This window comes from Ramularia collo-cygni, assembly GCF_900074925.1.
Source record: "Ramularia collo-cygni strain URUG2 genome assembly, contig: RCC_scaffold03, whole genome shotgun sequence".
In the NCBI taxonomy this organism is placed as follows: domain Eukaryota; kingdom Fungi; phylum Ascomycota; class Dothideomycetes; order Mycosphaerellales; family Mycosphaerellaceae; genus Ramularia; species Ramularia collo-cygni.
In genome coordinates, this window is record NW_019716257.1 from 549,384 (window position 1) to 564,627 (window position 15,244).

The 15,244-nt window shown below is 52.4% G+C and overlaps 9 protein-coding genes; 7 read left to right on the forward strand and 2 right to left on the reverse strand.

Moving 5' to 3' along the window:
- Positions 1–259: 259 nt before the first annotated feature.
- RCC_02562 (related to anthranilate phosphoribosyltransferase) lies at positions 260–1,575 on the reverse strand (the record flags this gene model as incomplete). XM_023767852.1 has 2 exons in its annotated part: positions 260–1,177; positions 1,234–1,575. The coding sequence occupies 2 exons, from the start codon at positions 1,573–1,575 to the stop codon at positions 260–262; spliced, it is 1,260 nt and encodes a 419-aa protein (XP_023623620.1).
- Positions 1,576–1,931: 356 nt separating this feature from the next.
- RCC_02563 (related to ribosomal protein YmL11 precursor, mitochondrial) lies at positions 1,932–2,975 on the forward strand (the record flags this gene model as incomplete). The annotated part of the gene is made up of 1 exon (XM_023767853.1): positions 1,932–2,975. One exon carries the CDS (start codon positions 1,932–1,934, stop codon positions 2,973–2,975), a length of 1,044 nt encoding a protein of 347 aa, XP_023623621.1.
- Positions 2,976–4,356: 1,381 nt separating this feature from the next.
- Positions 4,357–6,174, forward strand: RCC_02564 (related to MFS multidrug transporter; the record flags this gene model as incomplete). XM_023767854.1 has 2 exons in its annotated part: positions 4,357–5,690; positions 5,772–6,174. The coding sequence occupies 2 exons, from the start codon at positions 4,357–4,359 to the stop codon at positions 6,172–6,174; spliced, it is 1,737 nt and encodes a 578-aa protein (XP_023623622.1).
- Positions 6,175–6,472: 298 nt separating this feature from the next.
- On the forward strand, positions 6,473–7,693 carry RCC_02565 (probable transesterase (LovD); the record flags this gene model as incomplete). Its single annotated transcript, XM_023767855.1, has 1 exon — positions 6,473–7,693. The coding sequence occupies one exon, from the start codon at positions 6,473–6,475 to the stop codon at positions 7,691–7,693; it is 1,221 nt and encodes a 406-aa protein (XP_023623623.1).
- Positions 7,694–7,842: 149 nt separating this feature from the next.
- On the reverse strand, positions 7,843–8,949 carry RCC_02566 (uncharacterized protein; the record flags this gene model as incomplete). Its single annotated transcript, XM_023767856.1, has 1 exon — positions 7,843–8,949. One exon carries the CDS (start codon positions 8,947–8,949, stop codon positions 7,843–7,845), a length of 1,107 nt encoding a protein of 368 aa, XP_023623624.1.
- Positions 8,950–9,869: 920 nt separating this feature from the next.
- Positions 9,870–10,241, forward strand: RCC_02567 (uncharacterized protein; the record flags this gene model as incomplete). The annotated part of the gene is made up of 1 exon (XM_023767857.1): positions 9,870–10,241. The coding sequence occupies one exon, from the start codon at positions 9,870–9,872 to the stop codon at positions 10,239–10,241; it is 372 nt and encodes a 123-aa protein (XP_023623625.1).
- A 717-nt stretch (positions 10,242–10,958) lies between these two features.
- RCC_02568 (RGB-1 protein phosphatase 2A regulatory B subunit) lies at positions 10,959–12,717 on the forward strand (the record flags this gene model as incomplete). XM_023767858.1 has 4 exons in its annotated part: positions 10,959–11,008; positions 11,214–12,007; positions 12,058–12,635; positions 12,694–12,717. 4 exons carry the CDS (start codon positions 10,959–10,961, stop codon positions 12,715–12,717), a joined length of 1,446 nt encoding a protein of 481 aa, XP_023623626.1.
- An 831-nt stretch (positions 12,718–13,548) lies between these two features.
- On the forward strand, positions 13,549–14,275 carry RCC_02569 (uncharacterized protein; the record flags this gene model as incomplete). XM_023767859.1 has 3 exons in its annotated part: positions 13,549–13,713; positions 13,771–13,886; positions 13,936–14,275. The coding sequence occupies 3 exons, from the start codon at positions 13,549–13,551 to the stop codon at positions 14,273–14,275; spliced, it is 621 nt and encodes a 206-aa protein (XP_023623627.1).
- A 558-nt stretch (positions 14,276–14,833) lies between these two features.
- RCC_02570 (related to COX19 Protein required for expression of mitochondrial cytochrome oxidase) lies at positions 14,834–15,219 on the forward strand (the record flags this gene model as incomplete). XM_023767860.1 has 2 exons in its annotated part: positions 14,834–15,036; positions 15,087–15,219. The coding sequence occupies 2 exons, from the start codon at positions 14,834–14,836 to the stop codon at positions 15,217–15,219; spliced, it is 336 nt and encodes a 111-aa protein (XP_023623628.1).
- Between the last annotated feature and the right edge of the window lie 25 nt (positions 15,220–15,244).

Sequence of the window (15,244 nt, forward strand, 5' to 3'; positions counted from 1 at the left end):
GACATCATCGATCAACGGCCGAGAGGGGAATCAAATTTACATGGTTCTGCCGTTGAGATAACCAGCTCCACCGCACACGTGGATGTCGTCGTCATCATCGCAATGTTCATCCATTTCGTGAATACATACATGTATGTAGGTATGCAAATATCTATACAACAGGCAGCGTTTTCTCTCAAAAGCATGTCAGAAAGTTTTCAAGAGTAAGGTAGTCTAGATCTACATTCGCCTTTTCCATCTTCAGTCAATGCATCACATATCACGCCTTTACCTCATTGGTAACCTCTACGAATCCATTCCACTGCCTCAAAGCCTCTCCACTCTTCACACACCATCTCGCTCTCCTCAAGCCTTCCTTCCACCTCAATCCACCGGGCCCCCTCTCCTTCACCACGATCCCATCATCTCCTTCTCCCATAGCACTGCTCTCACTCTCACAAATTCCACTGCAGGTAATCAACGCCGCCGTGTTCAGCAGCACGAAATGGAAGACAGGATCGTCATCAGGCATCTCCCCCTTTAATATCCTCATCAAAATCTCCGCATTCTCAGCAGGTCCCTTTCCGCCATGCACTGTCTCAAGTGAATGTCTAGGAAGGCCAAAGTCCTCTGGCGTGAGCATGAATTTGACAATCTCCGCCTGGCTTTTGGATGCAGAAGGAGAATCATGAAGATACCAGCAATGCGTGGGTCCTGCGCAGGACAGTTCGTCTAGATCCTCTTCTCCACAAACAATCAACGCTTTCTTCGCGCCGCTTAGACGCAGAGCGTCAGCGAAGTTCTGGCCAATGTCGTGTCGAGCAACGCCCAGGATTCGGGCTTCTATCAAACCCGTATCATGTACTGGATTGGCAAGAGGTCCAAGAAGATTGAAAATTGTGCGGACGGGGACTTCCTTTCTAATGGCTGCGCTGTACTTCATGCCTGGATGCCATTCGCGAGCGTAGAGGAAAGCGTAGTTGGATTTCTCGTAGATGAGAGGTAGGTTCGTGGCCGTGGTTGCTGCGATGATGGGAGGTGTGGGACAATTTTGGAGGAGATCCGCAGAGCCCGAAAGGGAGGTAGAAGAGTTGTTGCCGTGTTTTGCGATCAAGAGAAGGGCCGAGGAAATAATGGAGGATGTGGTACTGACGTTGAAGGTGTTGTGGCCGTCACCTCCTGTTCCTACTATGTCGCACTGAAATTGACGTTTCGTCAGCAATTGAACTTTACAATGCAGGAAGAATGTCGTACCAATCCTCCAGCATAAGTTCCCTCCGCCTTGTGTTTTCTTTTGACAACACTATGCAACTTTGCAGTATCGACCTGTGCAGCGTTGACTCGCATGGAGGAAGCGCATGCTGCGAGGACCTCGGCGGAATGGTCGAGATTGGTGGTGTGCAATGCCCACAATAGCAGACCGAATTGCACCGGGGAGAGGCTGTCGGTGAAGATGAGAGCGACAGCGGCGGCAATTTCCTTGGAAGAGACACCCCGAGCAGACTCTAACGTCGACAGCCTCTTAAGCAAAGGCGAGATGGAGACTTGTTGTTGTGCAGCATGGCCATTTTGGGCCGGAGAAGTGATGTTCGACATGCCAATGGTTGAGATGAAATAACAAACGAGACAGATGAAGGAAATGTATCAGTCTATCACTCTTTCTGCACGCTCTATAGAAGAAACGGGGAGAGATGGAAGTTGCTTTGCTTTGTGAGGTGGATTTAATTGCGAGTGTGAGTCGTACAAGGGCAAAGGGAGGGATGTCGAACTGGGGTGGTCATGAAACTTTAATTCGAGATTGAAGCATTGCGGAGGAAGGACGGGGGTCTTCATCGATACCCGACATCGAAGCACCAGGTACCTTTCTTTAGACGCTCACCGACCTCCACCGCCGTCGTCTCCGACCTGCCCTGTCCCGCGCGGACTGCGCTCTCGCTTCATTGCCGCCCAACATGCCGCCCCGCCTGCGCATCAGCCTCTGTCCTGCGCCATCACCAATCCCATCAACATCACAATACATCTGCATACAATGCCGCCACGCTTCCAACGCCGGCCGCTTCAGCACAACACCTGCGCCATCTCTCGCTTCCCTCAAAGCAGCGCCTCTGCTCACGCGCTATCCTCCAACCCAACCGCCATCATACAAACCGCCAGAGTTCCGCAAAACCCAACTCCACAGACAATATCAATCCGTACTCCGCGCATCTCCTCTAATCCTCCTCTTTCAACACAACAACCTCAAATCCACCGAATGGRTTGGTATTCGTAGAGAACTCGCTACGGCGCTTAAAAAAGTCGACGAGGAACTGGCCAAGAATGGGAACACAGAGTATATTGGCTCAGAGACGAAGCTACAGGTCGTACAGACAGGCATTTTTGCCTCGGCGTTGAAGATTGTGGAGTTCTGGGATCCCAAGTTTGAAGCGATGCAGCAATCCACAGATCCCGCCGGAAACCCTAAAGCGCAGGCGACTTCGAAACTTACACATGGTCTCTCGAGGAAGGCGTATTATGTTGCGAATAAGAAACAGCCCCTCAATCACGGCCTGGAGCCACTTCTCTCCGGCCCGCTGGCGCTTTTGACTCTGCCTGCTGTGAGTCCCGCCCATTTGAAAGCCGCCATTCAAATTCTGGCACCAAGCGCACCGGATTTCCCGGCGCCAAAGAGGAAGGCTAGTCCCGGGTATTTCGAACCAGCGGTGCAAGCAGGGTTGCAGAAACTGATGCTATTGGGTGCAAGGGTGGAAGGAAAGGTCTTTGATGCCGAGGGCGTGAAGTGGGTGGGTGGAATTGAGGGTGGTCTAGATGGATTGAGAGCGCAGTTGGTGGCGATGCTGCAGGGTGTTGGAGCGGGTGTCACAAATGCGTTGGAGGGAGTGGGGAGGAGTCTGTACATTACCGTTGAGGGGAGGAGGATGATGCTGGAGGACGAGGAGAAGGGTGATGCTCCTTCCTCTGCTGCTCCCGAGGCGAAGAGCGAGGAAGTGAAACCCTAGGTCATTTTGGAGAGGATACAAAGGGGGAGCGAAGATGTACCATATCTACAAATGTACTATATGGGGAAAGTCTCTGACGTCGAATGTTCGACATCCTATCCTGGAAGGTCAATACCAACAGTGAGTCTTTACGGTCAGCTCAGAGCTCAAGCCCCAAACTTTAAGCAACTTCAACGGATCCGGTATGTGTAAATGCGGAGTCTACTTTTCATGCTGGCATACCTCGTAGCAGAGTATCACATTCATTCCAAACCTCCCCTGTCCCAAACCACCCTGTCATATCACATCTCACTCTACACGAGTAGCGAGCAGATGATCCTTTTCCCGTGTTGTATTTCTTTTTTGTTGTTCAAGGTGCAACAATCGTCATATCCAACGCGTCCCTCCTCTTTCCTACACTCATCACTTTTGAATCTATGGGAGTTTATAGACGAGGAGAGAGAAGGCGCAGACATGGTGGAAGAAATCTTCGGAGCTGCAGAGGACATTCCATACTTCAGGTTGATGATGGAACGGTTGTAGGGAGGGACGCGAAAAGCTGTGTATACCTAGTAATCACAAGGACTGGGCACTTCCGAAGTGGGAATGTTCTGAAGAAGTGTGCTTTACCATTCGCTCGGATTACGATAGCTACCTTACGAAGGCTTCTAGCAGAGTCGAGTGCATTGCCTACGATACTACCGCCAACGATTCCGACATTGAGCCTGCTTTTCCATGATGAGGTCGTTTGGATGTCAGGCACATTGGCTAAAAGGACAGCCTTCCACAGGCTTGACCGAAAGCTAGCCCGCGTCACCAGCAGCATACAGTATGGAGAAAGCTCGTTCGAACTCTTTGCGGAGCTCCAGCTGATCCCTACCGTGGACATCTCACGTTGCAGACCCGATCGCCTGGAGCCTTCGCCACGAGGAGCGTGGAAGAAGAATCCCCGCAAACTCTCTCTGGCGGCAGCAACCTTCCCCGAATGTCGATCGTACACCATCTCGCGTTCACAGCGGACAAGAGATACCTGGACGACATCTGCTGATCCTACGCGATTGGTTCAGATAATTGCGTGAAGTGAAAGACTGATGGCATCAATGTCACAACAGACTCGATGATGTCGCGAGGACTAGCGTGGGATGTGGCTGAGATCGCATTACGGTCAATGCTGTTCATTCTGGATTGATAATCAGGCACAAATCTAAACAATCATTAGTTATCACTCGACGACCCTGCACAGATAATGTCATCATGGTATCGACTCTCACGTACGCAATTCTTTCCCTCTCAAACGTTGCGCACTGCAAGCGATTGACTTGATCTTTGAAACTGTCAAAATTGGCGCCTTGAGCAGAAAGACCTCTTGCCACTCAAAGTTTCGCTTTCAACTTGGCCGTGCATGTCGGGCCCTTTATCTCCGCCACATCATCACTCGGATGAACGACATGTCACCGAAACAAGCGCTCTTCTGTCGCCAGATCTAGGTGTAGCAATTCCAGGAACAGAAAGCAATGGAGGATACCAGTCCACAGCCTCGAACCCAACTGAGACCTCGGACGATGGCCATATTGCAGCGAACCAGTCGCTCTCCCGCACGCGTGCAATCAGCGCCGCATTCTTCTTAGGTTGTCTGATATTCCTACAGGCGGTAAACATCAGCCTTCTCACAACCACTCAAAGTGTCATTGCCAATGATCTCGATGCGTTCGAGAAGACCTCATGGTTCACCTCAGCCTATTTGATCCCAATGTCAGCTCTGGGCCCGTTGATGGGAAAGCTGAGTTCCGTGTTCTCGCCAAGGCATTGCATCCTCGTCTCTGCGGTGATCATGGCCATTGGGTCTTTGCTATCTGCATTTGCACGCACTTTCGAAGCATTCATTGTTGGGAGGGCTGTTGCTGGTGTTGGTGCTTCGGGTGTCTTTACGGTATCGATCATCATCGTACTGGAACTCACAGGAGCACAGCGAAGAGGGTTGGGTATCGGGCTTCTAAACTCTGGTTATACCATCGGCGTTGCAATCGGCGCCTTTGCTGCAGGCGCACTTCTGCCAATCACTGGTTGGCGAAGTCTCTTCTGGATGCAAAGCCCTTTGGCTTTGGTCGCTGGGTCYGCTCTTTATTTCACCATTCCGGCGTCGTTCACCTCCAGCAGTACTGTTTCCTCGAGTAAAAGTACATGGCATCGTCTTCGTTGCCTTGACTATCTTGGCGCCTTGACGTTGACCACGACTCTTGTCCTTCTCTTGTACGCCTTGTCGGCTCCAAAAAAGATTCCGATCCTTCCTCTCCTTCTGGCTCTCCTCACCGCAGCGACATTCATACTCAACGAAGTCTACCTTGCGTCGGATCCTGTCATACCAATATCGCTCCTGAGATCACGGGGACTCCTCCTGAGCTGTCTCGGCACGGTCGGCTTCATGATGTCACGTTGGAGTGTATTATTCTTCACGCCAACATATGCCATAGCCATAAAACAATGGGCTCCGTCGTCAGCAGGCGGCCTGCTGATTCCGACCAACCTGGGCTTTGCTGTCGGCGGACTATTGATCGGTTGGGTGCACATTCGCCGTCAAGGAAGCTTCTATCTTCCGACTTTGATCACATATGCACTGTTCCCGATAACGCTCCTTCTGCTTGCTTTATTGACGAGAGGCGATTCGTCCACGGTGTTGTTCATTGCAGTTCTATTTCTCAGCGGTCTTGTCACTGGAGCGGCTTTGAATTACGGAATGTAAGTGATACCAACTCCACATGCCCGTTCAAGCGTACCCCCTGTCTTAGATTCTAARAGCAATGTACTGATTCGGCTTAGGGCCCACGTCCTTCACCTCACGCCGAAAGAGACGCACTACGTTGCAACCGCATTGTTGGCCACTTTTCGCGGCTTCGCAGGTTCATTCGGTTCTGCCATTGGCGGCGGACTCTTCACGAGGACTCTCAATGACAGACTCACTACTCATTTCGCCGAGCGTGGAATTACGAACGACGCCCTCGTACGAAAGCTCCTAGGCTCTCCGGCATTGGTAGCATCACTCAGCGGCAAGGAGCGTGAAATTGCGGTGACAAGTTACGAAGAATCGCTCAAGGTTCTTTGGTTGGCTATGGCTGGAGTGGCAGTACTGATGGTGTTTGTCCAAGCCGGGACAGGCTGGAAAGGGCACCGGCAGGACAAGACGCTGACAACTGTGGAGAGCGATGTGCTACCATCAGAGTAGATGGGAGTTGTTCTTCTCTCCATCGCTCATTTTCTGTGTATGCAATAATGCAGAAAAACAGACGATATTCTTGGCATCTGCTATCCGTGATCAGCGCGTTGGTAAACTAAATACTAGCTCAGCGGCTGTGCGAAAGGGCGCGAAGTACAACATTGCAGCCACATGCAAGAACGCCGCGGAGACGTTAAATTTACTCAAACCCGCTCAGTCGGAAAGTGGACCACGACAGCGGGTGTCTATATATCCCACCCATCTCTTCCAACGACCAGACACTGCAACACCTGCGACTTTCATGACCATGGCCGAGCAAGACATCAAGACCGCCTTCCAAGCAGCCCTCGATGCTGGCAAGATAAACGGTGCTATCATATGCGCTACAGATGCGAAAGGCGACTTTGTCTACCAAAAGGCACTCGGTCAACGCACCCTGCTATCCGGCGAGAAGAAGGATTTACAACTCGACGATGTTCTCTTCCTCGCATCCGCCACAAAACTAATCACGACAATCGCCGCGCTCCAATGCGTCGAAGCTGGGAAACTGTCCCTAAAAGGCGACCTCTTAAAGATTGCACCAGAGCTTGCCGCAAAGAAGGTCCTCACGGGATTTTCAGAGGACGGCAAGACACCGGTGTTGGAACTACAGAAGACCCCAATGAATCTAGAGATGCTTCTCACGCACAGCAATGGAATGGCATATTCTTTCATGCACCCGCTCATAGGCCAATGGCTCGCGCTCCCAGAGAACTCAAGTGACAGCTCGAACAAGACCGTGGAAGACCATTTCGACTACCCTCTCACCTTCCAGCCTGGAAGCGGTTGGATGTATGGCCCGGGACTAGATTATGCCGGTCGTATAATCGAGCGTGTAGCGGGCAAAACTCTCGGAGAATACTTCCAAGAGAGGATCTTGTCTCCCTTGGGCATCAAAGATGCTCAATTCACCCCGGTGACACGAGAAGATCTTCGCGCGAGGCTCGTAGACTTGAATCCCGATGATTCAGAAGGCTTGGGTGCGGCAGTTCTCGGCGGGAGCGCCGACATCAACAAAAACACCAAAGGCGATTTTGGAGGCCAAGGTCTGTTCATGCCGGGTCCCGACTATATGAAAATTCTCCATTCCCTACTTGCCAATGATGGGAAGCTTTTGAAGACTTCCACCGTCAACGACATGTTTGAGCATCACCTCACTCCAGAAGCTACCGCTGTGCACCAGGAAGCTCTCGCTGGGCCACTTGGCTTCATGTTCCGCAATGGAGTCGCTCCGGGGACGAAGACGGGGCACGGGCTRGGTGGCGTGCTCACACGTCAGGATGCTGAAGGGTGGTATGGTGATCGTACGCTGTCCTGGGGAGGCGGTATGACTTTGACGTGGTTCATTGATCGTAAGAACGACATTTGTGGTCTTGGTGCCATTCAGACCGCGCTCCCAATGGACGCAGAAACCATTGATAGTCTGAAGCATATCTTCAGACGTGACATCTACAAGGTACGCGCGAGGAGCGGCGACAAACCAGAGTAGATGTGCAGTGAGATGGAAACATCCGCTGTGCACAATCAACGCTCATCATGGGTATCATTCAAATTCTATCCCGCAATTAAGATCGTCTGATCGCTTCTCGGCCGTCGTTACCAATACCCACTCTACCATCAATCCCACGGGAGGCAACCCTACTGGGACTTCATCTCCACGTCCTCGAAACCCATGTCATCGTCGTCGTCGCCCAATTCATCGCCTGTGCCATCGTCCGAGTCTTCAACAGGCGCCATCTCATCCTTGACGGCACCAGCCTGCAAGTCATTGAGTCTCTGGTAGTCTGGCTTGAGCTTGTAGGTCGACACGAAATCACCGCTCTTGACAAGCACGGCAATCTCCTCGAGCGTTTCTTTGATATACGCCTCGGGTTGTTGTAAACGCGTACGCAATGCTTTTGAAGACCAGTACTGATACTCGCGGAAGCAATTCTGAATGGCGTCCAGCAGCTGCACCTTCTCCATGCGTACAGCCTTGTCCTTGACCGGCTTCTTGTTGTTCTTGCTCTTGCCCGGCTTGGATGTCATGGTGCCGAAGGCCAAGTTAGGGCCAACAGAGCCAGGATGCCATGAGATTCCGCGCACAGAGTTGGAAAACGTGGCCTTGTTGGCTCCGTTGAGGGCGGCAGTGTAGGATTGCTTGAAGAAGTCGAGGGAGGAGTCGTCGTCCACGGGGTTTGCCACGGCTTCATGTGCGATGGGCGGCGCCAGTGCGGTCTGTTTGGGGATTGCGGTGCGATATGAACCCGGCTTCTTCGGACCATAGCGGTCGCCCTTTGAGGGAATGCCGGTGGGCTTCCCGGCGGGAAGGTGGTTTTGTGTGCGCGTGCTGCCGAATGGGGCGGAGCGGTGGCCTGGCAGATCCTTCTCGCTAAAGACAATCGTATTCTTATGGCCGGTGTTCTTGATGTCGAGGTTGTACACTTTGGGCAGTGCGCGATGCTGCGGGTGGATATCGTTGAGGCGGATTTGTACTTTCTCCTGCTCGCCGGGCTTGGTGTCGTACACGCGCATCATGCCCACTTCGATTCTCTGCCCGTAGGGTGCGTTTGCATGTATGTCGTTCCATGCCTTCCAGTGATCCTGCGATAGCTTCACCAGCCATGCCGGTATGGGTGGGTCTGTGGGTGGAATGTGCAGGTCGTGATCATCCTCAAAGGCTTCGATGCTATCGAGCTTGGACGGCGAGCCGCCATCCTGCTTGATCTCCGGCTTCACCTCGTTCTTCATAGCAATGTCCGACATGTTTGCGGAGCCGAAGTGTGGTGAGGTTCGAGTTGTGGTTGTTCCAGAAGCGGCGCTCACAAAGAGATGCAGATGCAGATGCAGATGGCCCAGCTGAGCTTATTATGACCCCTACCGCCGATCGATTCCGCATACCTTATTCAAGCACGTCCCTTCTTCTGTGCAAAAAGGCTTGTGATCGCGCGCAAAGAGGCAGGGGTATCGTTTCCCCTGGTTGCCGCTTCTCAATCACCATGTGTCAATGGTATGCCGTCATCTTCAGGCATGCGTGTAGTTTGAAACGATGTGTGGGTCAAGCTGATGAACAAAACTGTTCATCCGAAGAAGGACAGAAAAGCGCGGGGTTCCACCTCCCGTGTCGTGATCTTGGCTCCGCCGTCATTGGTCCATTACTCTTGTCGTCTCAGGGGGCTGAGCGACGATCGCAGACAGGCACGCGGCGATTACGAGCTTAGCCTTTCGACGATGGCTTCGCAGGGTGTCCTTCGTCGCGCCAGGCGTAAGTTAAGTGCATATCTCTTTCGCTGCCCGGGGACTCTCTCTGCAGCCCTTCCCCCTCTGTTTCTCTCCATCACATTCCTTTCCACAACTGACCGCGAAGCTCCTTCGCATCCTCTCCCTTACTCTACTATTCCACAGCTCGACAGCTACACCCGTTGCCAACATTCGTTTCAACGATTCGTCTTGAAACACGAGGAGTTCGCTACATCATACCTATTCTCGTGCGGTGCATTTACAGGACGGCCATCCGCCCTCACCTTCTAAACGGGCACTCGGCCTAGACAAGCTACCAACCGATCCGACGTTATTCGACGAATACCGAGCCGACTACGCGGGACATAGTCGGGAGCGCAAAGGCAGCAGACCGAGGCACGAAGACACCAGCAAGACACAATACTCTACACATACACAGACTCGGCATGTCGTCAAGTCCAACCATAGGTGGTGCTGGCGAGAYTTCAGACCAGATCAGCGCCCCGATCATCGCTTCAATTGTCATCGTAGTGGTCGTTGCGATCATTGGAATTGCGGCAGCATTCGCAGTTCTATGCGGATGCAGATGTTGCAGGAAGCGGAAGGAAAAAGTGTCGGATTTCCTTGACGATCGAACATCCTACGAAGCATGGAGCTCCAAAGCCTCACTCGGAACATATGAGCTCCAACACCCGTCGCGAGCGRCGACGCGGGACCCGAACATGGACTTTGTGATGGGCCCCGGCGATCGCAACTATCACCAAAATCGCCTCTCTGGCTGGAAACAATCCATGCGGAACAGCCACAGTGGGCGGTAGTAGTGATCTGAAGCCCATTGTGCGACTTGCTCACACAGCTGCGAAGTTGATTGAGTGTTCTCGGGTGAAAGAAGGCGTTTGGACCATTTTTGGAATGATGGCGTTTGGAAAGGGATGCCTGTTGGAATGTCACGCGGGGGTTTTTGATGGACTTGGCTGGTGGTATGGCCAGCAGACCGCGCAGTAAAGCTCCAGACCTTCACGATGATTGTTGTGTAAATTCTATTCAATTCCAAGACGTTTGAGTGCTTTGTCTGGCCGTTTCAATGTTGTTCCTTCACGTTCTTGCATTGTAACGAGAGCGCCAAGCGCTGGTCTTTGTCTAGTCGATCTGGGCTTTGAGATCATCGAGCGGCCCATCCGAACAAGTTGAACAACCTTGGAACATCACGCGTCAAGTCATCAGCTTGTCGCAACGCATCACACCTTGCTAATAGCGTCGGTACAGTCTGTGCGCGTAGAAACCCAGCTTCTGCGCCGACACTTACGGTCCGCGCAGTCTCCACCGACATCACCTCCGCCGCCCGCCGTCACACACCGAGTCCCACCCCACCTTGACCTTCAATACGCCCAACATCCCAAACACCCTACCCCCCATATCTAATACGGCCGCGGGTCTGGCTGTCTGGAACTCGACACCACCAGTCAAAAAGCATTGCGCAGAGAAGAGAGTCTGTCGGCGCGAGGGATACTCCACCGGCACAGTCAATTGGGAAGATGGTGGACGCTGGGGAAGGTGGCACCCAGCCGACTTGGAAGTTCACACAGTACGTTACCTCCTCGTCTTCTCTGTCCCGGCCGCACAGAGTTGCAGAAAGGCGACTGCTTGGGTTCGGTTGGCGGACGGCACCTTGCGTCCCATGAAGAGCACCCCTTCCGCTGTGCCCAACGTACCACACCATTGGCGTCCTGCTCGCACGGCTGCTTTCCCGCCAAGAACCGCTTTTCCGATACTGACACTATCCTCCGCAGGTGCTTTGGTGACAAGGGCGACGTCGAGGACATTACGGAAGCGGATATAATATCAACCGTCGAGTTTGACCAGACCGGGAATTACCTAGCCACCGGCGACAAGGGCGGACGTGTGGTACTGTTCGAGCGCAACGAGACCAAGAAGACCTGCGAATACAAGTTCCACACCGAGTTTCAATCGCATGAGCCTGAATTTGACTACCTGAAATCGCTGGAGATTGAAGAGAAGATCAATAAGATCAAATGGTGTCGCCGACAAAATGCCTCGCATTATCTGCTCTCCACCAACGACAAGACGATCAAGCTGTGGAAAGTGTTTGAAAAGTCGCTCAAGGTTGTGGCCGAGAACAATCTCTCCTCGGAGCTTACCCCTGCAGGCACCGGAGGAGCGAATGGAGGTGGTCCTGTCCGCTATCCCCACCACAACTTCCGCAGCGTGGCTGACCTGAAGTTTCCGCGATTGACACACCACGACACCGTCGTTGCGGCGGTACCCCGGAGAACATACGCCAACGCACACGCCTATCACATCAACAGCATCTCTGTGAACAGTGATGGAGAGACATTTATTAGCTCTGATGACCTACGGATAAATCTGTGGAACCTCAACATCCAGGATCAAAGCTTCAACATCGTCGATATTAAGCCGGCCAACATGGAAGAGCTCACAGAGGTCATCACAGCGGCCGAGTTCCACCCTCAAAGTTGCAACTGGTTCATGTACGCATCTAGCAAGGGMACCATTAAGCTTGCGGACATGCGACAAAAGGCTCTGTGTGATGAACACGCAAAACGTAGGTTGTCCTTTCACCAGCCCCAAGATCTTTACTGACACCATTCTCAGAGTTTGAACAAGAGGAAGATCCCTCTTCTCGCTCCTTCTTCTCCGAAATCATCTCCTCCATCTCGGATGTGCGTTTCTCACATGACGGTCGGTACATACTCTCACGAGACTACCTCACCGTAAAGATCTGGGACGTCAACATGGAGCGGCAGCCGGTCAAGACAATTCCGATCCATGAGCACCTGCGACCGCGACTTTGCGACACGTACGAGAATGACAGCATCTTCGACAAATTCGAAGTGGTCTTCTCTGGTGATGCCAAGAACGTCATGACTGGCTCGTACAATAACAACTTTATGATCTATCCCTCAGAAGAGGGCAAGGATACTGAAGTGGTGCTACAAGCCGACAAGAGTGCCTTCAAGGCGAAGAAGGTTGGCATCCCGACGCCCATGAACAGCGCCACCAGCCCAGGCGGTAAGGATGGGAAGAAGGGATCTCGTGCGAATAGTCCAGCGGGAGGCGCGCAGCGGATGCGCAAGGAGACCGACGCGGACCAGATCGACTTCAACAAGAAAATTCTTCACATGAGTTGGCATCCACAGGAGGACAGCATTGCCATTGCTGCCACAAACAACGTGAGTAAATCCATACATTCCTTCCCCATAAGAGGGATAGAATATTARCATTGAACAGCTCTTCGTCTTCTCGGCTTTGTAGCCCTCTTCTCAATGATGACGCAACCTTGAATTTCGATTGGCGCACATGGCAAGGTGCAAGGTGGTTCAGATGACTTTGCTAATGGCGCAAATGGGAAGGCTTAAACGCTGGCAGGGCATGCCGTCAGAATTAGAAACCTGTTCTCCAGCTAGCAAGGAGGGGATACCGGGCGTAGTCGCGTGGGAATAGGTAGGCAGCTGGTAGAAATGAGAGACGAATGAAATAATGCGACTGGTACATCTCAGAATGTTCACATCTTTCAGGCCCTATATCTTCAGAACGCGCTTGTGCAGGACTGCAACACATCGAGCCCCGAAACAGTCAGTGTTCTGCAGGGTATGGCCAACAGTACTTGATTCAACGTAATGAAGCACCCGCTCGTTGGCTCAACCACGGGATTGGGACCGGCGCAACATCTTTCGTATCATTTTGTGCGTGCGAGTTCCTGACGCAGCGCAGGTGCAGCCTCCTGCTGACGCACACCCGAAGCGAGCCGCGGATGTGAGTTGGTGAGCAAATGGGGTGAAAGTCTAGAGAGACTGCTTCACTGACCCACACCATTCACTGCTGGAGATGGGGTCCAAGTTGTGGGGTGCGCAGGATCGTCAGCACAGTGAATCGTTTTTATCGGTTCAGGAATTCCAAGTGAATGAAATCCAAAGCTAACAATGACGCTAACCGCTAGCTTGACGTATTCTGAACCCTTCGCCAGCTTTCTTCACTTCTCAACTCCACATCACTGACATCTTCAAACACCACACCATCGTGTTGCCCATCGTGGCACCACCGAAGCGCAAAGCGCCGCTCACGCGCAGTCTGCGCAAGTCGAAGATGGACCAGCCATCACCACGTCTCGGCGAGGATACAGATTCGGAAGAGGATTCAGTCCAGGCACCACCAGCAAAGAAGGTGCGCAAGGTCATGCCGTCGAAGAAGTCTCCCAAACATTTCCGCCTCATGGACCTCGCTCCGGAACTTCGCAATGTCGTCTACAAGGTATGTTTCCTCCACTTCAGCTGCGCGGGGCACAACAAACAATTGACGATTCGATAGATGGTCCTGGAGGACCACCCAGTGGCAAAACTGTCCCGCAATTCGAGCCTGCGCGTGTTGTCCAGCACTTCGGTGCTGCCTCGTGTGAGCAAGCAAGTTCGCGATGAATTCTTGGGGTTTGTCCCCCTCTTCCAGCACTGTGCGACTATTCTGACAGTGTGACAGCGTCTTGATCACATCGGTCCCAGTCATCGAGACATCGGTTGTGGGCTTTTCCTTTGGCCATGTGATCACCTTTTTGAACCGCCGCTCCGACATCGAGCTCCAGCGGATGACCTCTGTGAACGCCTCGCAGACTTTGCGCATCTCGCTGCAGTTCCCGCCTGCGACTCTCAATGTGACTGAACTTCAACGTTGGTTGAACCGTTCGGTGCACCCTACCAAGAAAGGAGCCAAGATTGATTTCCAGTACATCAATGTCAGACAATACCTGCCACACGCCATCTTTGCGACGAAGCTATTGGGCAGTGCCGAGGCGGCCAAGATCAGGAACACAGTTCGCTGAAGCAGATTTGGTTCTGGAGTGAAGAGCTCCTTAGGTGGCGAGCATTATGGGAAGTGGGRGATGGACCTTTCTTGAAGCATTGAAGCAGTCGAGGACGTCTGGCTTGAGCAAACCATTGAGGCGTATTTTGGGGGTGCAGAAGCGAAGGAGAAATGAACATGGTCTTCTTCGCAGTCATAGGGCTATTGGCAGGCGAAGAAAATTGCATGATGAGTCTTTGACTGTTCGCCATGAAGGCAGCACTCTGCTCAAAATCAGCATGACTTCCATCTTGATATTATGCACAATCAACAGAAGAGACTTTGATCTTTCCATGTCATCCCTTTGAAGGCAGCTGTGTGGGCCCCATTTCAACCAGCACTCATTCCCTCTACGAAAAGTCTAAAGTAAGGCATTATTGYGCATCGTCGAGCTGAACCTGCGACATGATGTTGGGGCCTGCTCGCGCTAACTCCGAGCCGATCTCCGGATCTGCAGTGATCGCAAGCGCTGTGCGACAGACTTCCAGTTGCCGTAGACCTTCGCCTTCCAACACCACCTTCCATCAAGCGAACCACAATGTCGACCTTTGGTAGCCCCGGCGGACGCCAAATCACTTCAAAGCCTATTCCACCAGAACGAGGATCATTCCCTCTGGACCACGAAGCCGAATGTCAACCCATCATGAAGTTATACCTCAAATGTCTACGCACTAAAAGAGGAGTCAACGACGACGAGTGTCGACAATTGAGCAAGAGCTATCTGCAATGTAGAATGGAAAGGTACCACTGCCTTGTAGGACCATACCACAACCAACAACTAACAAGATCAGAAATCTCATGGCACCCGATTCAATGAAGAATCTAGGATACGRCGAAGACCCCACAGCCGATGCATCGACAGGTGCCGCAGCACAATCGAGTACCGAAGCGGCAGGAAAGAATGAACAAAAGACCACAAAGTAGTGCAACGTACACGGAGGGCGTACCA